At 37.2% G+C, this 25,909-nt stretch overlaps 1 protein-coding gene across 2 annotated transcripts in view; it reads right to left on the bottom strand.

Annotated features, from left to right (window-relative positions):
• CNTNAP5 (contactin associated protein family member 5) overlaps positions 1 to 25,909 on the bottom strand; it is a 263,012-nt gene that overhangs the window by 148,260 nt on the left and 88,843 nt on the right. For both annotated transcript variants that reach the window (XM_052675060.1, XM_052675061.1), the window contains one exon: positions 3,709 to 3,856. In XM_052675060.1, coding sequence (XP_052531020.1) covers positions 3,709 to 3,856 — 148 coding nt within the window. The remainder of the gene's footprint in view (positions 1 to 3,708; positions 3,857 to 25,909) is intronic.

Genomic DNA, 25,909 nt, shown 5'->3' with positions numbered 1-25,909 from the left:
TTGAGATCTTGCTCCTATTTCAGTATCTGTTTTGAGGATAGAACTTTTGCAGAAACTTCAAATAAATGCAATTATATTTCATTGAAATACATAGTTTCTCTGAGAAAGAAAACATCAATACACACACATCCTCTGTGAATTCCAGTTTATCTGACAGCCTTATGTGATTTTTTTACCCAAAGGAGCTTTGATCCATATTATGATAAGGTCAAGATACTCATCTGCATGAGACAGCTTTGTTGGTAAATATATGTTTGTATGTTCCAAATAAACATTGTCGACTGGTAGCCAGTTAAAGAGAGAAAGGGAAGAAACAGGAAGAAACGAGAAAAAATTGAAAGTACTTTCGTTTTCCAGAGGAGTGCTTGGGATAAATTCACAACAGTAAACGGCCTATATCAGGAGTAGTAAACAACAGTGAATGCCGCACAGCAGTACATTGCAGTCAAATGCTAAGCTAGCCACTTTGGCATCCTGTGCATATTGTACTTAATCTATAATATGACTCTTCAATATTTTTTATTTGTTACTGTGTCCTGGTAGAGATCTTGGAGACCAAGAAGGCCTGACGGATGCCTTCCATCTGCTCCCTGCTAAGCAGTCAACATTGAAAGCTGCATTTGCCAAAAGTTAGCACAAGGTTGTGTTCCTGGGACCTTTTCAGCAGAGGACAGTCACGCTCCAAAAAATGAAAAGTCAAAGCCTTGCGCAGGCACAAAGGTGTCACATTTACTGAGATCTGCCATTACAAAAATGCTTATGCAGCAGCAAAACCACAAAATCTTCCTTCAGCTGCCATCTTACGCTCAAATGTACAAGGTTAAAAAGGAGCTGATGTGGTTGGAGACCATACAAAGGGCCACAGGCTATTTTGCACTCCTTGGTGTACTACTGAAGTGCTCAGCTGCATATTTGGCATTAGTCCCAAGATTTTTAACAGATGTGCAGCAGCTCATTAAATTCAGATGGCCTAAGCTGTCAGTACCCTCAAACTTTTATTTAAGTCATTCAAAGAATGCTGCCACTTCCACAAAATGGACCTCCAGCTTGCCTGCAAATAATTGCTTTTCCAATTTTCTGCCCAGGATATCAATATAACGCAACACCATTTTCAGACCAGGTACCATACATTAGGGACAGAAGTTGCTTGAAAGGTGGAATAGACAACCAAAAGTCCAGCACCATCTGACTTTTAACTTGCTATCAGTGCAACTCAGCGGTTGCACGTGAATATTTGTGCATGATCTGGCTCATCTGTGTTCCTCATGCATGTTTTCAGTTTTTCTTATGCTTCACAACTGGATCCAAAGCAAACATGGCACTGAAAAATTTTTTTTTTCAACCTTGGTGGACTTAATAGCAAATACTCTGGGTTTTTTTACATATTGAAGCCTGACAAGCATTCCAACAGTGTAGAGAGGATTGGGCATCAATAGGAAATAGATTTTCATTGATGAACTTATATCAGTTTAAGCTTTTGGTACTTGAAGGTGATAATAATGCTGTTCCTACTCCCAGGCCTCACGTCCCTTCTTTCATATACAGAGACACTTGCATAAAGGGTCATCTCTTAGACATGCTGTACATTTGGTCCATCGTTCTCTCTTAAGCTCCACATTCTTCCTGGTTTGTGACCACACTGTGTCTAGTGTTATTTTTGTCATTTAATTTTTTTTTCCCCCAATTATTACTGTAATTCTTCTCCCAGAACTGAACACAGTGGATGAGCCTGTATGCTGTCAAGCAATACAAAAAGCACTTGTAGGTGTTCACCAGCTCAAGATCCGCTGTAGACATTCCATCAGTTTAAGAGTAAAGATGACATTTTATAAATGATCATACATCTTTGTATCATGCTGGAGTGCCTGGCTTTAGGAGTAGGCAAGACTGTGAAGCTATATAAACAAAACTTGTAGACAGAAATTGCTTGGCATACAAAATTTGCCGAATAGAAATCTGAATGGCACATTTATATAAATGGAATGAATATTTCAACACCCTGTAAAACTTTTATGAATCCCTATATTTCTTTTCTGCTTCACTTCAACTTCATACCTTAATTCTCCACAACCATTTTTATTCCCTGTTAACTGCAGGGTACAGGATGAAGATGAAGACTTAGATGATATTAGCATAAAGAAACTCAGCCAGCAAGTCACTCTGATGTTTTCTTCGTATCATAGAAGATACAACCGCAGACTGACATGGATGTAGGGCCCATATAGCATTTCACATGGAGCAACATCAAAATGCTTTCAGCTAAAAAAAATTCAAGTTTTAGTTTCAGTCTCATTTGCTGCAAGACTGGACTACACTCTTCATGGCAGAGATTTGGTCATAATAATGGAAAAAAGCTCCTTGAAAATTGACAAGATAGTTATTTTGAAACGACGACATCAAGGGCAGTTAGTTTTAATTTATATGTAAGTTTCAGTTTCCATGTTCATTGGTGTGGCCGGAAAAAGGTATCTTATGTAAGCAGCAGTCTGTCTAGAACAGGACATTGCAGGTCACTATGTAATGAATAGTTTATAATGTCTAAGTATAAAAGTAGGTGGAGAGACAGCATCTAAAAAAAGCTGAATGAGGCTTTTGGATCTACACACAAATAACAAGGACCTTAATGTGAAACCATGTGCACTGCTTTTAAGATCTGAGTGTACGCTCTGTTCAAGGAGATCATGACAACCAAAACTTTTGAGACACACTCCACTCTTCATCCTGCTGAGACAAATTCAACAATTCTCCCAGACAGCTTTCCCACTTTTTATCTTACAACTCTTTTTCTTCACATATGAGCAGCAGATGAGGAGTAAATCTAAATGGGCAGAGATAGAATTATGGTACCGTCACATAATGGTAAGCTGTTCCACATCACGTCAAATTTACTGGCCAAAATGCTGTTAATCCTCTGAGCTTTTCAATCAAACATTGCCTGTCTCCAGAAGTTTCTGTGCATTATGAAGTCATATTTGACCTCAGCAGAAATAAACCCACAGTCACCTAAGGAACAAATATTGTAATTGTTTCCTCACTTGGGGACTTGTCTGTATTTGCGTCTGAGAGCAACACTGGGCCTTTTTCTTTACTTTCATACACTAACATGGTCATACATCATACATTTGCACCACCCAGAGATAATTATGTGGCTGAAATGCCTGGAAGTAACAGTGTTTATAAACTGATCCCATGACAATGTGCTGCAGATGGTGTCTCAGAAGGTCATCACCCTGTCTTGAAGAAAAGTACCATGCAAAAACTGTAAAGCAGCTGATAAGTTGTCTTGTCTCTAGAGTTATAAAGTCATCAGTCTCAAACAGAAACACTAGCTGCACAAGCTTAGCACTTTCCTTAGATAGCTTGCCTTAAAAAAATATAAATAAGTCATCACATGCAAAAACTACCCTTAAGGAGATGGCAGTGACATTCCTAAATAAAACCCTGTACAAACCTCCATAGAAGCAAGAGGTGAGACATGAGATCATAGCATCATACAGTTTTACTCATCTCTGACAAAGCTTTACCAGCAGAGCTAGATGGGAGCACATCCCCATACAGAAAGACAAGCACTACTGCTGAAGAAAAAGAAATAACAGTTATATAATTCATATTAGATTTTAACTCATTCCTTGCTGGATTCCTACTGAAGTATTGACACCACCAACAAAAGCTTCTTAAGAAAACGTGAGATAAGAGCTAGCCACTTACTATAAGAGCAGCCGAAGACCTCCACTCTCAGCCCTATGTGACCACCAAAATTCCACTTCAGAGGGATGAAGCGCAAGAAGCGAGCTTTCATGGAGTACAGGAGTTTGTGGTGAACCACACTGTCAGCATTGCTGTTTCCTGTGAAAACCTGGAAGGACAGAGAGCCTTGGTGAAACATTTAACATTAAATTTGAAATTAAGGACATAAACAACTTTGTAATTTTTATTCTAAAAAAATTGCTTAGAATTATTTAAATTCATTGCTAAGTTTTCTTCTAAGTTCTGTGCATCTTTGCAGACAGTGAAGAGGGACATGAGAGCACACAAAGTGCCTCAGCAGGATTTGGGGGAACACATACAGGATGTTATTAAAGTAAGTTGTGGAAGCAGACATTATGGAAGATGTTGCACTATTTCCCCAAGCTCAGGATATTCTTCATAATGCTCCACCAGCCTCTAACATAAATCACAGTCCCTTCAGTACAGTGAGGGACAGGGCTCAGATTAGTGCTTGGTGCATTCAGGTTAGCAGAAAGAGGTGGCCACGAGATATTGTGGTTGGTCAGAGACTGGCAAGAACAGGAAAGATGAACACCACTGCAAACTCAGGAAAAGATGAAAGCCTGAGTCAGGACACATGAGAGTTTTGACGGTTTGCACTCAAGAAAATTTAAGCTTGCAAACGGTAATAATTTTTTTCTTGCCTGTTTGATTAATTGCCTGAAACTGCAAGACAGAATTAATGGCCCTACTTAGAATTAACACTTAACAAAAGGAAACTTTCCATTTAAATTTTTTACTCAAAGACAAATATTCACTTTTTTTTCCACAAATGTTATTAGAAATGGAATAAAACTTCTATTTTAAAGTTTTTGTTTTACTAGATCCAGTAAGACATTGTTTCATTAGATCTACATTCAACAAAAAATATTCTTGAACATTTATAAGGCAGAATGCTTTGAAAATTTATCATGCTCTTTTCATTTTATCTTAAAAACTCTGAAATAAGAAAAGAAATAAGAAATCCTTTTATGTACTAAGCTTTATTTTCTGGTCATGACAGCAAAAGATAGCATATACCTCCATTGCTAAAACATGTTTAGCAAGCGTCTTTCGTTGCTGGCACTGATTTCCTGTGAAGATCAACAATCCTAGTGAAATCATCACCACAACACCAGGTACTTTAATGAAGGAAAGAGGAACGTGTGATTTGTAAAATTATTTTTATTAGAAGCTTATGAGGCTGAAAAGGGTACATAATTCTGATACCTAATTCCAATTGTCTCCCAAGTCATTTCCTATCTCTTATTTTTTCTATGCACCAGATCTTATTTTTGGCAAGGATTACATTGCTGTTGGTTGCAGATGGTTGACAAACTTCTTTCATATTCAGCCATATCACATGAACGTTGCTCCAAAAGTAATGCCTCCTATTTTATTATGTTGGCCCACAACAGAGGTGGATGTTGGAGGTAGGCAGTAGAGGTTGAACCTTACCACAATAATACATTACATTATGTAGCTGTGTGACACACTGCAGCAGAGGGGCAGTCTGACAAAATGGGTCTGACATGAAAGTGTGTGTGAAGCAAAGGGAGGTCACTGAATTCCTCCACATGGAAAAAATGGCTCCCACTGACATTCGTCAACACTCATTAAACATTTATGGAGACCAAACAGTGGATGCAGCACAATGAGGCAGAGGCAACAGTGACATGAAAGACAAGCCATATTCCAGACAGCCATGCACAGCTGTCACATCATGAAATGCGGTCTCTTGTTCATCACTGGTGAAACCATGTAGCTAATGGATATGACTATGTTGTGTAAAAAAAAAAAAAAAAAAAAAAAAAAAAAAAAAAGTATTTTGTGAGAGTTTGCTATTTTAAATTGTATTATTGTGAACTTCATATTTATTGTAGTTTTCACGCAAAAAAATAAGAGGCATTACTTTCAGAACAACCAATGTATAATTAAAACTATCTGGATGGGGATACTTAATTAAATGTTAGCTACAAATGACAATTTAGCAACCATCAGATACATTTTGAAGAGTACCACAAGTAGCACTTCAAGATGGCTACTTCAAGGGCTTTCTGCTTTCTGTATGGGAGTCCGATTCAAATTCCAGCAGAGATAATTTCAGAGGGGTTTTTTTTCCCGTATATTTCAAGTGAAATGATCTTGTTCTTTTCAGTAATGAAACCGTCAACAGAAAATAAGCCTCATAGTCGGAGCTGTGGCAGCACTCACATTTTTATTAAGATACTCTTGGATATACAAGGTGGTCGAAGGGAAGTGTATGTATATTTAGAAAGCTCATCACCTGAAATCCTGTGATTATGTAAAAATTTCATCTTTCATAGGAAGGAAAAGGAGAATGGAAAAACACAAAAGTTGAAGCAAAAATTTTTGAGTCTTACCAGTTGTGGGAAAAAAAGCTGAAAATGTAATAACTAGAATGTAAGCGAGAGGTGAAAATTAAGAGACAAAAGAAAAAGCACATCTCAATATAGCAGTACCGTGAAACAATTTCAGAGTCTGTGATTTCTTTTCTTCTCGTAATACTCTAATACACAGAGCTATCAGTAGAGCACACTGCATCATAGGCCACAAGGTAGTCATTTTCTGATATATACGAAAAAGAAACATTCTGGAAGACCATGATGAAAAGCACCACATCTCTAGAAATATTTAGGTAACAGTAGCTAGGTGAGATTTGTGCATATGGCTGTGCTCTGAACAGTGCACACATTTCTGCTTTTGAAGCCAGTGGGAATGCAGCCTGCTGACACACACACACACTTCATGCTGTTCAGAGGGCCCTCATGATCACTGGTGAATCAGGTCACAACTACTCCAAGCTGTTGCTAAGGGGGATCCTAACAGGACAATCGTGTAATGACATTTTTTTCCCCCCAGAGTTCACACAAACCAGACAATCAGATCCAACTCATGAGAGCATCATGGTGGATAGAGCTGGTGTGCGCAGCACACTCCAGGCACTGCTTTGTGTTATCAAAGGAATCTCACCTTTGTGCCAGGTATAGAATCTTAGAATCATTAAGGCTGTAAATGATTACTAAGACCATAACCAACAATTAACTCATCTCCTCCATGCCTGCTAATCATACCTCCCAGTGTCACATTTCTTGAATACCTCCAGGGACAGTGATGCCTTCACCTTTCTGGGCAGTTGTTCCAGTGCCCAACCACCCTTGCTGAGAATAAACACTCAACCTGAACTTCCTGAGCACAACTTAAAGTCATTACCTCTTGTTCTATCTGGTTTCCTGGGAAAAGAGGCAAAAATCTCATCTCCATACAACCTCCTTTCAAGAGATAGCACAGGGATATCTGTACCCTGCTGTCTATAACGAGGCCCAGGTATGCCCCCATAGGCCTAGTTCACAGGCATCCATGCCAAGATATTTCCTTCATAACACCTCAAGAGCCAGAGTAGCAAGCCTCAGGACTGCAACATAGTCAGAACCCAATCTGCTGTGCAACTCCTTAACTACCCTTCTCACACTGAAACTGAGCTGGTAATAACAAACCTTTCATAAAAAAAAAACAAGATGTCCTTGTAGTGGTGTTTCTCAGGCTTCTCAGTGAAACTTGGGGAAAAAAAAATAATCCACATCAACCTGCACCATTGATATAGTTTTGCATGCAGCCAGAAGAACACTGCTTGTGGCTAACCACAGGGCATTGCTGTGCACGCCTTCAGGATTGTTTTGATTTTCACTTTCAATTCCCACTGCTCTACAGATTATCTTCTGATGTTTTATGGACCACCTGTGGGCTGGAGACCATTGATTGAATAACACCAATTGCTTCAGATAGTCACTTGAAAACTCAGATCCACAGCTGACAGGGAAATGATCCATCCATTAAAGAAGATGAAACAAGGATGTAGCATCAGATTTCTTAGCCCTAGTGGTTCAAATATTGATTAACAGTAAACTTACCAGTAAGAATGACAGAAATACTTATTCAGAAACAGGCTCTGTAACAACCTGTTGCTGACAGGGATTAATTCACAGGAACAAAATGGCAAACTGGCACAGGCAATGAAGCACTCATATGGAATTTCCCAAATGATGCAGATGCTCTGGGAAGGAATATAACACTGAAATCTGAGGCTTCTCAAAAGCCCTGTAAACTTAGCAGACTGAGAATTTACCTGGGATATTCTGGTTCTGGAATTATATGAGGCTTACAAATAAGAAAACTCCATTAGCACCAAATATTGCTACCAGATTCCTGAAGGCACTGTGTAGCCCTTTCCTTAGCGCTAGCAGCTGTAAGGTTAACAGCTTACCATGAGCTGGGCTTCACCTTGGACCAAGTTTGTTTTATGGTGCCTGGTTGCATGGTGCCCCACTGTGACCCAGGCTGTGGCACAACAGTAATATTTTATGTGTTTTTTATGAGTCAGCAGAGGCAGGGCCCACTTGCATGAAGAGGTGACATAGTAACAGCTGCTGTGGTTTGGAGCAGGGTCTAGCCAGGCCGTTGCTTGCTTATGAGTTATATTGAAGGGGAATAAAAGAGAATTCCAATTTAGTTTTGTATTAGGAATGAAAATAAAACACATTAAAAATGAAGATTTCAAAAGATGTTCTAGTTTGAAAATCACTGGTAATGCCTAGAACCATAGATGTGCAACTCCCACAGGAAAAACAGAATCAATGCAAATGAATTTTTTTATACAACATTTCCATTCAAAGAGATCTCAAAAGCTACTTATAGGCACCTCAAGAAAATGTCACGCAACTGTGATGAACTGCAACAGCTGTTTAATAACCTTGCAAACATTTATTTCTCTACTTGATATATTAATTCAGATCTATACCAGATCATACCAGTCAAGCATATGACGTGCTCAACTTCAGATTGCACTTTGACAAAACTCTCTTAGACTTGTTTGCAGGAGAAGACAGACATGGAACTTTGGTGCAAGAAAATTTTCTGCTCATGAAAGTCCAGTCAATTCAAAAAATAGCATCAGACTCTGGACTTCATCTCAGTCTCCTTGTACACAAACTCTGCACACCAAACAGCAACTTATTTACAGACCTGCAGAAGGTGGCTCCCATAATGATTCTGCTGAATATATTTTGCTCTTCTACTTTGTTAGGCAGGTAACGGGACGGGTTCAAAATCCGTATGTGAGCAGCAACATAGGCACTATCAGCCCTGAATGGTGATCAGGCAGACTTGAGGTTAACTACTTTCTAGGGATGCATTGAGTACTCTCATATCTGCCAAAGTTGCTCTGATGAACAGAGCTGAGGAAAAGAAACCCAACAAAATAGATTAGAAATGTGCAAAGGGCACATAACACAGATGTTGGCAATTTACAACATTTCAATCTTCACTGAAAGAGAATACAGATACAGAAAAGAGTACTCCACCTTCAAATTTCACCCATGAAATCATGGTATGTTTCATCCCCTGTCTAAAGAAATGAGGACAAGCGCACACTTAATTCAAGGTATCCAGTAGGTTAGTGAAGGAACCAAAGTGGAATAAAAAGCAGCCAAGCTTGTCATAAATCCCAGAACTGCAACACTTAATGTAAAACAATACCATTCTCCACTTCAAAATTTCTTTCTAGAGTGGGAAAGATCACAACCTGGAAGAACTTAGCACTGAGATACAGAACATTCTGTATTATTCCACTCCTTGCAAGACTTCCTCCAATACTTGTACAAGAAAACATGAATTTTCAATAAGAAACAAAGAAATTTGAAGCATGAAGGAGAAAACATTGCCTTACTTTCTACATATTCTACGCTGAAATAAGCTCTGAGTCACAGACAGCTGTCATATTTGCAAGAGGCAACAGCATTTCAATTCTGCTCAAATCAGTGTTTACCGTGATGCAACTGTGATACTACTAAGCATGGGAATTAAATTCAGTTTTTTGCAGAACCTGAAACCAAGTTATGGTAAGAGTTGTTCATCTCTACCTGTATGCATGGAAAAAGACTGAATGGTACAATAACAAGGACAAAAAAAAAAAAAAAAAAAAAAAGCAAGCCACAATGCACCATATGGAAACTCAGCAGCTGATTTTAATGTGATGCTACTATTTTCACAAAATAATAATATTGCATCAGTGCCTGCTAGGAACACCTAGGGCCTGGATGGGTTTCTGGTAGATGTTTTGACTTCTTATGGCAATTAAAATCAAGAATTCTATTAGGTTTCAACTGCACAATAAAAGCAACTGTTGGTTTTGGCAAGACTGAAGACTTTCATTTTCACACCTCAGTCTCTTAAGAGCATAGACACAGATGTAAGAAAAAAGAGAAAAGAATGTGAAAGTAAAAAAAAATAATATTCAAAGTCAAGATGTATTTGTATATTTCACCTTTTCTACATACCATGCATTTCAACAGTGAAAAATGTTGCTTTACTAATGTAAAGGAAAAAGCCCTGCCCATCGAGCCAGAGCCATACCTATATCAATCATGATAAACATGCACTGAAATGGCTTTCCTGTTGTCTCAATCACCCTGTGTCCAAGCTGGGAGCCACTAAAAGATCTAAACTCATTTGGAAAGCGAATTAAAGCAGCTCTCCAGAATGGAGTTCATAAAAAGACCTGGCCCCAGGATGTTGCTCTCCTTCAGTCTAAAAAATTATTTTGCTATTAGAGGGGGCCATACTAAAAGGAAAAGCAAAAGACAACAAATGGTTGCATGACTCTAGAGACCTGCATTCTTGGTTTTTTGCAATCAACTACAAAGCAGACATTTGGCATACGCAATATAACCCTATATATTTTATTTCATCTTTTCCTCCTAAAGAGACAACTTTTCTTTCAGAAAACCCAACACAATCTCTAAAACAGAAGTAAAAGTTTGCCTACTTTGCAAAGGCATAGAAGCTTTTTTCATTGTTTTGAAGTTTCAGGCTGAGCCCACAAGAGCCATCTGCCAGCATGGTCCAAAGGCTGGAGGCCAGAACAGGAATCAGGAGGGGTGGATGTGTCCTTTTATCACATTGCTCATCCCCAGGCATCACTTTCTACTTCACATCTCTCTTTCCTGCTAATGCACCATTGTCTAAATGACAAACAAGATTCATAACACCAGCCTAAAGCCTTTCACATCTTCATAAAGAACAGAACATTCTGCTTATATCTTCTTTTCTTCTTTCCTAATAGCACCTCTCTTTTTCTCTTCAAAACACTTGCCCTTGACACGGACCTCAGAAGCAACATCCCCAGGCACATTGTCTAAGCTGCTGCTGGGGAGGGACATGGGGGAAAAAAAAATAAGGGACACCTGTCAAAACTATCCTCCCATCACAGAATAGCTGAAGAAATGACAGTGGTCAGGGGAAAAGAAGATACAATGAAATTCATACTACCTCATCCTGCAGAAGTGGGAGGGCTATTTGCCTCCAATCTGCTGAACCATTATGCCGAGCACCCTTCTCTCTGGTTAGTTACTTTCCAAATATAGGAACAAATACTGTCAGCAATATCATTAGTCTCTGATGACTGCCCAGAACAAACCATACTTATATTAAGGATGCTGTTTGTTATCCTTGTACTAAGAATGAGCAGAACTGCTCAAAGATTTTTCCAATTAAGTTATATTATTGGAATTAAAACTATTATCTAAAATTAAAACTATTAATAAACGAACATCAATTTTTAAATGGCAAATACTTCATAATAGAAAATATTTTAAAACAATCTTTAAAGAGTATCCATTGACATAATATATCATTTTTCTCCCAGAGGTCTGTATCAAAAAAGAAAACACCCATTTAGTGATGTTGACATTAAAAACATGAAGCTTCGTATGTCCATTCAGGATAATAAAACCTTTCTACTTAGACCAAATAAAATGAAAAAAAAATATTGCAAAACTTTTGTGGATTTTATCTGCTTGCTTTTGCTTTACTTTACGCCTAGAAAATTCTAATTTGTTTTACTTTCCTAGTAGTCAGCAGTACCTAACAAAATGTTGGATTTCTAAGCTGGAATGGACAGTATGATTTTAAATGTTGAACTACTCGCATCGTTTAGGTACCAAAATAAATTTTATTTACTAAATAGTTTTTTTCTCCTGATGGTGGTGGCTTTGTTTTTTTTTTTTGTTTTTTTTTTTTTTTTTAATAACTTAGTAAACAAAACAGAGAAAGGAAGGGATTCAGGTATTTGATCATAAATATCCATGCTATGTAACTGTTTCCATCTGACACGGTATAGTTTTTGTTGGTGTCAATAAGCCACAGATCATTCCCAACAGGCAGCTGGGAATGGGGAATATTTTGAGTTAAATCAATTGACTTCAGGATTACAATGTTGTTTCTTTACATTTCTGTTTACTTCTGCAGACATAGCCCAAATACCTTATCCAACTTGAAGCTGGGCAGTCTGCCCATTTTCAGTGTTGGACTAAGCACAATTTTCTTAGCCTACTGAGACACTTTATGTCAAGAAATGTGACCCTGCGTCTCACCTACAGGTGCATTTCAGTGATGGAGAATTGATCCCCACTTTCAGTTTTTAGTATCATCTCTGTCTTTAGAGCAACTGGAGGTGAAACTATTATTGCTGTTTTTATTATAATCACTACTACATAAATTAATAATAATGGAAGCAGGAAGCAGCAAAATTAAACACTTAAATTACAAGTCTAAGATAAAAATCAGCAGCTAATTCCTGTTTCTGCTCAGCTTCCTGCACTTTATTTTAAAGGCAATCCTATATATAGCTAGCATTTTAAGCTATATCACAGCAAAGGATAAATATTCCCCCAATACCTTGACTAGATTAACCTTAGCCAACACACTGAAACTGCTCTTTCCACTGCCAATGTTAATCACAGATTTCAGCTATTCTTTTGCATTAATCACATTAAGACCTTCATGATTTGTATTAAATTAGTAGGATTAACAACACAATGAATATGTTTATATCTAGCAATATTGGGGAACTCTGGGAACCTTCTCTGTATTAGCTTCAACAAAGTGCATTTAAATAGATACATAGTATTTCTCTGGTCATAATTTGCCAGACAGATCCAACAAGATGACACCAGAGAGGTGTTAGCTATTGCATGCAACACTGACCTCGGATGAATATTGTGCTTCATTATCTTACATTACGCTCTGTTACAGAGTTAGATGGCAGTTTCATTTGGATCAGTAAAGTAATACCCTGTGGAAAAGGACAAATAGGTAGCCTTCATTTTCCCCAGTGCTGTAAAATGCATTGAAGTGCACGTGCATACATATATTTCAGGCATACGCTGCCTTCTGCTTTTTCCTCATATGAATAGGAAAAAAAATCATATCTCAGTCAACAAGAGTTAAATTGTCAAGAGGGCACTCTAATTGACCTCACTGTGCTGTTACTCATGATCTCCTCTCAGGACTGCCATCATCATGAACAAAGTAAACAAATGTAAGGTTAATAATAATACATTAACAACAACAACCATTTCTAATGCTTGCTATGCTCTACTTGAAAAAGCATAATGTAGCTGCAAATTAGGAAAAACAGAGACTTTTGCACATGTATTTCTCTAGACTTTTTAACTAAGCTTCACTAAACTGTAAATTCTGCTGTGTCAGTAGATCATGATTTGCAGCCTGCATTGGAATAAATCATTACAGCATCCTTCTCAGTAGCAAAGCCATTTTCAGGTACACTGACGGTAGCTTTGGCAAGGTGAGTTACATAGGCTACTTCCTTACCACAGGAGAATTAAATCTAATTGACATAGCTTCCTCCTAGAAAGCCATTAATGTAAAGCTTGTAGAATCCTACATTTGAGACTTATTATTCTAGTTTCACATAGGGGTCCATCACCGAACACATTAAATTAATCTCTAGGACACTAAAGCAACTTAAAGAAACCACTTCACTTCCTCCTGAAATAGAATAAGATGAGCTTTTGCAATATTTCTGTGGGCATACGTACAATATCTTTCAAATACTTTTGCTCATTAAGTTTTAACCGCACATTTTATTAGGCAAACCACACCAAAAATCCTCAGCAGTAGGATCTGAAGATCATGACATTCTCTCAGCTGCAGCACATAAAAGGGAACTTTATGTTAGTGATCTAAGGAGGAGGTAGCCTGGCATTCTGACTCTGAAGCGTAAATTTTACCAGCATACGCAAAAAGCCTGTAACTGTTGTTATGGCAGTGCATTAAATCAAGTCATGATGCATTAGGCAGGTCCAAGATCAGAATAGGCCATAAATAAAAAGTGTTCCATAACTTTTATTTTTGTAAATGGAAAGAGGAGAGGAATTGCTTGGTGAATTGGAAATTTCAGGACATATTGAAAACATATTTCAAAGTGAGCACAGCCACTGTGTTGCTTAATGTATGGGAAGGAATTTGGAATTTATTTCTTGCAACTAGAGGATTTTGTATGCAACAGTTACCTGTGAATATGCACACTGGAGTGCATTATACTGGACAGCCCACAACCCTTCAAAATGAGCTGCGTTCTTTTGCTTTTACCAAGGAGAATCACCTCAGAGAAACCAAGTTTTACATTTAACAGCAAGATGTACAATGCAGATCTACAAAAAAAATAAAAAAAAATAAAAAAAATTAAAAAAAATTCATATGTGGCAAAAAAACCAATGAGTTTATTAGAAATAGTTAAAAAAAAAAAAAAAAATAGAGAAAACAAACCAAAAAGTATCAATATCTTTTCATATAATTTGAACGACTATGTGCTTGTAACTTGGAAATGTTGAAGTTTTCATTGCTCTATCTAAAAAAAAAAACAAACATTCTAAAACTGGGAAAAAAAAGAAAAAAGAAAAAAGAAATGGAAACAAAGTTTACAATGGCATCAAGTGTCTTTGAACAAAACAAGACTTTTCAGCCGGAAGAAATTAAGTCTGAAGTATGATACAACACTGGGTTTTAAAAAAGTAAGAAATGATATAAAGACATCATAGGAGATTGGGGAAATGTTATCCACGTTTATTAGCACTTTAAGCCTAAACAAATAACATTTTCAGACAACTTGCAGACCTGGCACCTTTGGTTTTCTTCATATTTCTCAGTCTTTTTTCATCATACTGTTAAGTTTGTCTTATTAAGTGTCAAGCCTACTGCTAAATTTTAGAGAATTGGTGAAGAGATCAACATAGAAAAAAAAAGATTATAGAAATGAAAAAACTAATAAATGTTTAGATACAGGTGGTTATATAGATTCACAATTATTCAGTGCCTTGGGGGTATTCACTGACAAACAAAAGAGCTCAACAACCTCTACTCTACTCCTTTTCCCTCAGTGAAGACAGACGTTTTAAAAAGTTTCTTATTTGGAGTTGGTGATATCTCACAGGAAATTTTGGGCTCCAATTAAAAGTTGTTTTTATTTCCAGAATATCTATTCATAGGCTTATTTTCCAACAACTACTGAACAGAACAATTCTGGAAAAAAAAAAAAAAAAAAATAGAAAATGAATTTTCTTTTAAACTTTCTCCATGGGAAAAAAAAAAAAAAAAAAAAAAAAAAAAGCCACTTAAAGTGTTCTTTTCCCTTGGAAAAAAAAATGCTACTGACGTGTAGTTTTTCAAAGGGAAAATTCCTCCAAAACTAACTAGTCAGAACCTGGAATTATAACTGAAAAGTTATTGAAAACCAAATACGGTTTTTACTGTAAGTCCATTAGCTTCCTTGAATTCCTGCATAGCTGACCATCTTCATATCTTATATTATGTTTATGAAGCTTTAGTAGCTCCATGGATATTCACGCAGCTGAAGAAAACAGCTCCTTTTAATGGTGCCTAATTTCCCTGCATATATTCATTATTTCAAAGGGATATTTCTGCCTCAAATTAAATCAGAGAAAGAAATATTAAACAATCAAGCAGAAATACATTATTTGAATATTTTTAATGGCTTTTACAAAAAAAAAAAAAAAAAAACATATCTTTTTTTGACTTGTTCTTAAGGTCTTATTATGCTTCCCCAAGGAGCAGTTGAATGGGAGTTATAAGACCAGTAATCTCCACATTTGGGTGTTCTAGGCAGGAATCTATGGGCACCCTTCATAATCCCAATTTACAAGTGGATAAATTTTGTTTGCTGGCAGTTGCCATCAATTGATGTTTCCAAGTCCTACTTAGCTACAAAATGCAGCCCCTTTAAAAAACCTAATTTATGTCACTGTTATGCCATGGATTAGACAAGGCAAGACAAGCCCAGCTGCATCCCAGCAACAATGAACCCTTATTTATGTTCCCCTCTACCTCCAAGTCAAAAGGCGTTATAGCAGCCACAGACAAGTACAGTGTTCAACAGCTCTGGGGATGTGCTGCTCACACGTTGATATTCTCCAAGGTTCATAGTCCAAATGATATTTCCAGTTCCAAATACAAACAGATGGAGAGAGGTGCAGCAAACACTCAGGTGTTCAATTCTGACAGTACCGGCCACTCACTCCTCTGCAAAGAGCAGAACTCAGAAAAGCCAGGATGCAGCCATGAGCTGCAGCTCCAACACTTCTGTGATCCCAGGCCTGGCAGGCAGCCAGGCCTGGCTAACATCCTCTCTCAGGACACAGCTCTGCTACAGAGCTGTGATGGTCAACTGAACTGCAAATTTATCCTCCTTGCACATCAGGATGCTTTACTGAAAATCCTTCTTATTGTTCTTTTCCTCAGTTTTACGATAAAGGCATTCATGCTGACTTTACTCTTCTGTTGTGCAGATGGAGCACTCTTAAATATTACTGAGCACAATTGATAGCTACTAAGGAAAAACAAAACTGAACGTTTTAAATTGATGAACTTTTTTTTTTTTCTCATTTCTGTATACTCTTAAGGTTTATTTGTAAGGTCACCTCTGGTGTTACTTTTAACCACAATTGGATCAAATATTGCAAAGCATGCACTTCATTATCAGAAAACACTCAAGGCTAAATCTGATCATGCTGATTAAAATCTTATTTGAGCATCTTCAGCTGTTGCGTTGTTTGTTTGTTTCTTCCTTTCCTTCCCTTGCAAAAAAAACTCCAATGATATAGTGTTTTGGAATGCTTCCTCTCCTCACCTGAATCTTTTACAAGCAATTTGCAGAGTCAGTTTTCCTGTTTATCTTGACTTCCTGCTAACATCCATTGCACCCTCTATTATACTGGTAGATGACATAAAATGTGTAAGAAAAATAAATTTATGCCCATGTAAGTCAGTGTGATTCAGAGGTGAAAAAAATCAAAGAAAAAAGGCAAGACATTAAAAATGTTGAAAACTGGGGTTTGACCTTCTAATTCTTATGATTCCATATTGGAACAGGCTGCCCAAGGAACTGGCGGAGTCACCATCCCTGGAGACATTCATGAGATGTGCAGACGTGGAGCTGAGGGATGTGGTTATTACTGGACTTGGTAATGTAAGGTGATGCTTGGACTGGATGTTAAATGTCTTTTCTAATCTAAACTCTATGTCGTCATGTATCATTTTTTTTATAGCACTGTCTTCATTTCTACAACTTTGACCCATTATAGCACCCACTCTTCCAGTCTGCACATAAGCAAAAAATTCTGTAGTTCAAGAAACTGGAAGGGGATGTTGCATGGCTTACTGTTTGCTTGCTAGTTTGCTTCTATGTTGGTTTTCAGACAGCTACTTGGTCTCCTGCAACAGGCTATCAGTGATATAAACAAATCCAGATGGCATTATTTAGACATGAGTAAAATCTTAAATATGCTATCAGAGTGATGTGAGAAATCTCCAGCATTCCACCATCCAATTAATTATAAATAGTCTATTTTTAATTCCCAGGCAATGCATGCACAACTATCACAGAGACGATCTCCAGGGAATTTAAAATAAAATTCTGAAATTTAGGACTTTTGAAATAACTGGAATAAATCTCTTGGAAAGAAAACTGTGAAGGAGGCTTCAAAATAAAGGAGTTTTAATTAAATAACTGGCTTTCCATCATCAGTTTCTCCAAGTGTAATATGCACTTTCTATTCTCAGACAGGACATCTAGATGCACCTATCAGCTACTGTGATGCTGGAGGTACTTGCCTCTCTCTCTCCACTCAGGTTGATGGATCAAGGCTGCCTTAAATCACCTAATTCTGTCCTCCAACATTTTATGGTGCTTTATGCACTTTATGCATCTTTTTCTGTGATAATTTTATCTGGCATTTTAATGAAATCTACAGATATTTGAATTAGCAAAGCAAAACAACATTCAAGGAATTCCTGCAATGTATTCGCTACCCTGCCGATTATAGTAAATAAAGATTTTATTAAGATACCAAACAATGCTTGCACCTCTCATTCTCAGAGGAGAGTTCTTTAGACTTTATATTGCCAAAACCACATCGCTGTTTCCTGGGGTACAATGAATGGCAATTTGCCACCAAGTAACAATGATCGAATATTTTCAATCCTCAAGTTCCAGGGCAAACCCTTACCCAGAAGTGTGGCCTACAGTAGTATGTGTAAAAAAGCACATCTTTTCCTTTTCTTTCTGCAAACTTATCCAATCCCAAATTCCCTAATGTTGAAAGAGGTATAACAACTAGGATAACTGATAACCTGTTTGTCCTTCTGTCTAATATGACAGAAAAATCATCTGGTCCCAGAAGCAATTAATAATGCAACACTACAAAATGATTTGTGTTTGTAATAACACATATCCTCAATGCATCATTGGAAGAGTATGTTCAATTAAATTATATAAACTAGAAGGTTTGTTTGATTTTTAGTCTTTCAAGCTGTTTTTCTTTTCTTCCAGTTTGTTTCTGCTAGTTAGTTTTAAATATTTGATGAAGGAAAGAAATTAAACAAGAAAAAATTGAAATAAGAAAACATTGATGATGGAAAAAAAAAAGATGCCATATTCCTAGCTGTCCTATTTTCCCCAAATGACACTGCATAATGCTCAAATACAGAAACCCCAGACAGAAGTCAGACTGCATTCTACCAGGAATTTCAAAGGATGATTCTTCTGAACAAAATGTTCCCAAGTCCATGTAGAAGACAAAAGCTTAACTGTAGAAAATTCCCATCTCTCTTGTCATAAGTGGTTGCTGAATCACAAAGAAAATTGCCCCAAGTCAGGAAAGGAGTCTGTAGTAGGATTAGCAAAAATTAATCATCTGTCTCAAATCACAGTTTACATATTTAAATAAAAAACATCCAAATGAGTGCATATTTTTAAATGCCTCCCTGCTTTGGAAGTTGCAAAATTCGAAACCAAACATTTCTGAAGATGAACAAGTCTAGGTAACCCTGCTGATCCAGTCCCTCAGCTCCAAAACCAGGAATGATCAGGTAGTGAAGTTCAAAGCTGCAGTTTTCCTCTAATCCCAAACCCACCTTACATCTTGTAAACCAGCATTGTTAGTGAATGTCACTGAACTCAAAACTTAAACACAAAATCAAAAGGAAATCACAAATACAAAACCTACTTCACCAGAAAGTATTGATGGGGGTACTGGCAAATAATTACAGGAGTTTTGCAACTCTTGGGGATAATGAAACCAGAAGCTAAACACTGAAATTCACCTGTACATATATAGACATCCTCTGTCTGTACGTAGTTTAGTGAGTAACCAACATCTTGGAACTTGAAATAACACAATACCAGGATTTGAAATTGGCATTCTTCACTTTTAAGGAAAGAAAAACATACTTTGCACAAACATTACTACAAAGTCTCAGTGGATATGATGGCTGCTTCCAGCCAAGAATATCCTAGTGACAATATCTTGTTTCTTAAAAATGCTGCTGTCAGAAATTTCTTTACTATGAGCTCATCAAAACATAATTAATATCAGCTTGAACTATGAGCTTATTGTCCTTTTTAGGCTAAGCCTATTGTAATTATATTTTCATTTCTTCCTCTGGTTTTCTGCATTGCCTAGATATTTAAGGAGAATAACAATCTCTTATCCATTTCAAGAGCTCCTAAAAGGGCATTCATTTCCTGTATGACAAACCACCACTATATTCTACTCAATAGGAATCACAGCCAAATATTCTAAAGGATCTGCAGCTTGCCCCAATGTCAGTCTCACAAATAACCCCTTGAATACTTGCTTGCAGGTATATGAACTAACAGGGCCTGGAACGTGACATAAACCAAGCAAATCAATGTGCTGATAATGATTTACAAGAGAAGAGTACATGGAGCTTCTTTGTTGGTTTTTGTTTTGTTTTGAATGGTTGGTTGTTGGTTGTTTTTTTGTTTTGTTTTGTTTTTTGGAGGGGGGGGAGGGTTGTTGCTGTTTTGCTGTTTTTGTTCACTCATTTCTGCTGTTTATTTTGCAGAGTGGAGTTGCAAATTTTTTTTTTTTTTTTTTTTTGGAGTTCCCAAAATTCCCAGCTATGAGAAATACACCTAACTGATATCAAGGAGACAAAAATTCAGACTGAGAAAAAAACAATTCTGTTCTACTGACTACCTGTAATGTACTTTAAGTGACTAAAGGTCTCTACTGATATTTCTACCATTATTAGATTTCTAAAAAGCAGGAATTAGATACTTTCACTTCAGCTGGGCTCTTCACACAGAATGCTGACAATATGAAAACCATTTCACAGGCACTTACAACAACCACTGGCAAGACCATTCCTGCATGTGTTATACCACTGACTGGTCTCACTCATGGTGATTCAGTGTTCTCCACCAGCCTCTCATGAAGGCCTGCCAACCCTTGGCCCTCAGCCTGCTCATTGTAGGAGGATGTTGCAACCAACTTGAATTTGCAAAGTTAGATGGGATAAGAAGGAGTAACAGGCTCTACTCAGTGACATGCAGAAGCTTAAACACTGCTATCAATGCACATATACCTCTCTCAAGCAATATGCTAGAGTGGATGACAACATTTACTACAATGTGAATATGTATACAATGTCACTTTCTGAGATCATAATTGAATTAAAATGATTCTCAGCAATGCATTGTTTTATCACTGAAATAAAGCTCCTTTCACTGGGAGATATTTTAATTCACACCTGAAGTTTGCTTTAGCACTGCTACAAACCAAAAGCACTACATGTTGTAATCATGATTTTCAATATGCTTTGGATATATATATATATATATATATATATATATAAAGGCAGCAAAATGAAAACTAGTTTCACTTACACCTAAAATCCTGTGCCTTCCTCTTCCCAATTCAGAACTACATTTCTTCAGCCACAGTCACCTATCAGGTGGACACGGCTGTTAAAGTAGCATGCAATTGAAGAAGCAGTACTGTAGCAAAGTAGTAATGAAGATGCACCTGGAACCTATTTTTAGAAAAGCTGAAATAGTTTCCACTGAAACTGGATTTGGTGGTGAAGAGGTGCATTAAAACACATTCAGGTTGACAGAGGAGATGGGCAGCAAACATTCTAAAGAAATAGCACAGCTTGAATTTCATGATGTGGAAAAAGGCAGACGGTATGATTTTTTTTTCAGTTGCTTTATCCTGCACTCTCCACTCTGAAATTATGTACAAGAAAATGTACCTAATTTACTGCAGTATCACGACACTTCCAGACAGACAAGATTTGCTCAGGCTACAACTCGGCACCAAAATTTCCAAGACAGCAATGTGTTCTTTCCACTCTATGTACAAACTTTCTGCTGAAGACCCCAGAGTCTTGATTTGTTCTGCTTCATTGCAGAGCACTGAACACTGTTTTGTCTGTAATTACTTGCCAAGTCTACATAACAGTCCAGCAATGAATGTGAAAGCATTAATTAGATTTAATATTATTACAGATAGCTGGAAAATAATATTCCCTCCCACAAGTGATGTCCATGAACAGTCCAACCCATGCTATTTTGAGCCATGAAGTACATACAGAAATCACATTCCCTTTACGCTAGTGAGCTACTTCTCATTCTGACACTGTAATTACTCAACTCCAGCTCATCTTGGATTGCACAGAAGGAGAGCTAATTCAGCATTCTCATGCAGTAGTGTCGTTTCAAGTGAATAAGACAAAATGACATGCCTAGCTATTGCACCTGCAGTCAAGTTCAAGCTACTATGATCCCACCAAAGTGAGAACTATAGTACAGGAATCTCCAGCATTTGCTGAAGAAAAGGTATTTGTCTATGGGGCTCTGTTCCAAAAAGAAACAAAAAAGTTATTTCTGTCAAATATAGCACTGTTGTGCTGGTTATTGTGTTTGTTTGTTGTTGGTTTTTTAGTTGCTATTCCTAAAATTAAAATTGAAAATAGAATATTTCAAGTGAGAAAAAGGGTTTTCTAATGGGTTCTATACGAGTGACTTTAGCACCTGCTAGATCAGAACTAACCATTAAAGACATTTGGCTGGTTAACTGCCAGTCTGCAATTTAACAGACTTGGCTGCTCACAGGCAGGGTACGCTATCTCCCAGGTTGCATCAACAGGGCCCTTACCAAGCTCCTCAGTCCGTTTGCATGCCTTTCCCTTGTCCCAAAATTGATTACTCATCAGTATTTTCTTCTCTATCCTACTTTCCATAACAGAGAAACATGATGGCATAAACCAAAAGGAACTTCTAGGATACTCCAAGTCCAAGACCCTGTTCTGAACAACAGAGCACACCAGCACCCAAGGATGTTATCTTATTTTCCTGATGCTTAAACCAGGCAGCATGCATGTCAAGGATCCCCACTTGTAAAATAGGGGAAATACTACTATATCAGTCTTGGTTATCAACTGACAATTTCTATTTAGCAAAAATAATCTTTCATGAGATTTTTTTTAGTGTATGGCTAAGTACAGCTCTGGCCTTAGCTCTTCATATAGCTCAGAAAAAAAAGTACTTCTTTCTCCTTCACTAGAAAATCATTATCCAGAGTACACTAAGTAGCTGCCACTAACCATAGATAGAAAAAAGCTTGAGGCTTTTGTAAAGTACTAAAAATTAAAGAACTAATCTGTAAGTAAATGCACTATTGTTTTCAAGGTACATAAAAACCACAATAGTTAAACAGTTTAAAAATGGATGGAGGAGTTGTGAGGATGCTAAACATGAAGGACATAGTTTGTAAAAAAAAAAAAAAAAGTTAATGGAATAGTCCAATATGTACACAGACATACACTAAAACTAAAATTTAAAAATATTCTTTAGTTTTAGAACCCATTCAAATGTTGCATAATCTTTTTATAGAGGATATTTTAAGCAGTGTCTCTCAGCTATAAATGAAGTAAGTCATAATTAATGATCCCATGATGCAGCAGTGAAGCTATGTTGTTTAGTGTCACATTTTAGGTTAAAGGAATTGAACTGCCTGAGGCTCCACATCATCACCTAAAATGTACAGACTGATTGAAATCTTTAAAAGAAAAAAGTGATCATATTTTGGTAGGATTAAATAAAACAAATGAGGTGGATTTGAATGTCATATGCGTGTTTAAAACTGGAGTAACTTATTTCTTTGGCAAGACAAATGTGCTGATTATCTGGCTCGAACCAGAAAGTGCTGACACAAGTTGGAGTGGCACATTTCAGTGGATTTAAGCGTAATCCAGAGACCATTATTATTCTTCCCCATAGTCTCTCCATGTACTTTTGATTGAAGGCAGAATTGCTAGCAATTAGCATGCTGAATTCTTCATCACAGATTAATCCCTTCCATCCCCAAAAGATAGAATTTCCTTTTATAAGTAGGCATCCCAGGGATAAGAGAGATTGCCTCTGAGGAACACAGCAATAGACCTCACCAACAGATATAGAGCAGATTATTTGAATGCTTTACTCAGCCCTATAGAACATAAGACTTCACAGCAATGACCCAAAGAAATAATGTAATTCTGTTGTGGCCATCCTCCCTTCAAAATTATTGTGTTAATTGTATCTCTTTAAAAAAAAAAAAATCTCGTCAAGTTTTTCAGGCTCTTCTGCCAACAGCTGCACAGGGAATTACAAGGTGCTTCTGCTTGTGGCAGACATCTGAGTAGCAGTTATGCAGTTCTAACTGGTTTTGAGCTATGCGAAAACAGATGATGCTATACAATAAGGCTTGTTTCTTCAAATTTGTTTGTTGCTTTTTTTTAAAGCATGAACATACAGACAAATAAACACATATCAACACATTCATCCATTCACTATTGTTCATCAAAAGCATTAAGGCTGCCAAGCAACTACTCAAAAAAAAAAAAAAAAGAAAAAAAAGAAAAACCCACCAGGAAATGTCGGTGTTCAGTGCTGTAGAGACTACTCTATAACTAGAGAGAGGGTGGATGCCCACCCTCCTGAGCACATTGTCATTCCCGGCCAACAGGTTTCAGTCAGACAGTGGAAAATGCTAGTAGAAAGCTATAGTGCTAATTGCAATTCCTCAGTAAAGCAAGTGCTGCCCCAACATTTTCATTCCTGCAGAACTCATGGTCAGCAGCAAGTGAGCAAGAGGAGAGGCAACCTGGAAGAAGGCACGTACTTACTTTGAACAAGTCAAGGTCATTTTTTCTGGAACATGAGTGGGTAAAAATACCTATTTTGAATTCTATGACCTGATTTGCTTCACCAGTTAGCGTAGGGAATGGAAGTAAACCTAATTTTTTTCCTTGAAATGCATATATAATGCTGAAAAATAAATTTATCTGCTTTAAAATAAGCTTCCCTAATTAACATATGCTTTCTCTTTATGACAATTCACTGTCTGAAAAATCATAATAACCCATCATCCCTTGTGGATGGTGTGAAAATAAATATTTGTGAAATAATCTTCCTGTGAAGTGTACTTCAGAATTTCCCATCAAGAAATAAATTACTGTGTTTTTGGAGCTAGGTTTGAAGAGTATACAGTAAATAAAACTTAGATCCTCACACTGAGGAGAAAAGGAAGTACCTAAAAGTACCTAAAGGAAGTACCTAAAAGTTGATTATTAATATCCAGTTTCTATGCTGAAAGGACTGGGGAATGCTGTGCAAAAATAGTCTGTGATCAGGTAATTAATGTCCTTCCTACTGAATTCACATTAGGGGGCCTAATTAAGTTTGCAGTGACATTTTCTATCCTTCATGTTCCTAACTTCACAGCTTAATAATGTTCTCTTAACACTTCTTCATTTTTAATAACTCTTTACAATGTATAAATGTTTTGCCAGAGCATTAAGATATCATGTATAACATACGTACTTAAAAATAATTTATATATATATATATATATACACACATACACATATGTACATCTTCTCAGTCTTTATGTCACAGGAGTGCTTTCATGCCTGCCAGGAAACCTAGGATCTCACTTTTCCCCAGATATTTTGAGCCCTTAGATTATGCTGTGGGCTTATCCATGTTTAGCTTTACTCTGGCTTTGGAGTTAACAGCTGAAAACCTCCCAGTTACACAAGAAACAAAGCTGGGAACATCTGTACCACAGATCTACAAATAGATGGGATTAGCATACAGAACAGCCATTTCCCAGAGTTTTACAAAACTCTTTCTCCAGAGCCTTCTGCTTTTCCTATAAGCCTGGGCAAGGCAAGTAAGACCACATCTTCAAATCCAAGTTGCTTTTCTCGTTTCTCTTCTACAGAACCAGACAGCTGAAAGCAAAGAGCACAAATTTAAAAGTCATGGGAATCCTCTTGCATACGAAACATTGCTATCTTTGGTCTCTTTCTTTATTCTAATACAAAGTGAGGTTTTTTCTTACTGTATCTCAAGAAGCACAAAACTGCAGACCCAAAAACAGAGATGTCATGTGGTACTGTGTTTACAAAAGCTATTTTTCACTCCTAAATTTAAAATCTTTCCCCTTTCTTTGAACTCTGCTTTCCTCCAGACAGTTTGACAGCAACTAGGCACCAGCAACCAAGGGCCCTGAATGTTGCCTTCTCCTTTGCCACCTTGCTGAGGAAGCCCAGAACTTAATACTACTGTAAAAACACAAACTGTTATAAGTATAATCCACACCTCTTCTCCATAGCTTTCCTCCCTCCCCAGTGATTAATAGAACGAGCGATCACAGCATAAAGCACAGGTTACACATACATTAAGAAAGCAATTCTTATAAATTACCTCTTCTCAGCAGCGGACAGTTTAAGTTACCGCATCTTCTTATCACTAAGATTTTTCTCCATCTAATTCTATTTGCTGTTCCTCAGTGAATGTCAACAATAACTCATTTAGTTTTAATGACATTAAAAGTAGAGTCTGTCCTTGAGATAGCATCTAATTTTTCTTTATGAAAGCCAACATAAATTCTATGTACGAGGTCTCTGACAG

The sequence above is a fragment of the Tympanuchus pallidicinctus genome, unplaced genomic scaffold, assembly GCF_026119805.1.
Source record: "Tympanuchus pallidicinctus isolate F22 unplaced genomic scaffold, pur_lepc_1.0 scaffold15, whole genome shotgun sequence".
NCBI classification, from domain to species: domain Eukaryota; kingdom Metazoa; phylum Chordata; class Aves; order Galliformes; family Phasianidae; genus Tympanuchus; species Tympanuchus pallidicinctus.
The sequence above is the reverse complement of the archived record's forward strand: the minus strand, read 5'-3'. Positions and strand labels throughout refer to the sequence as shown.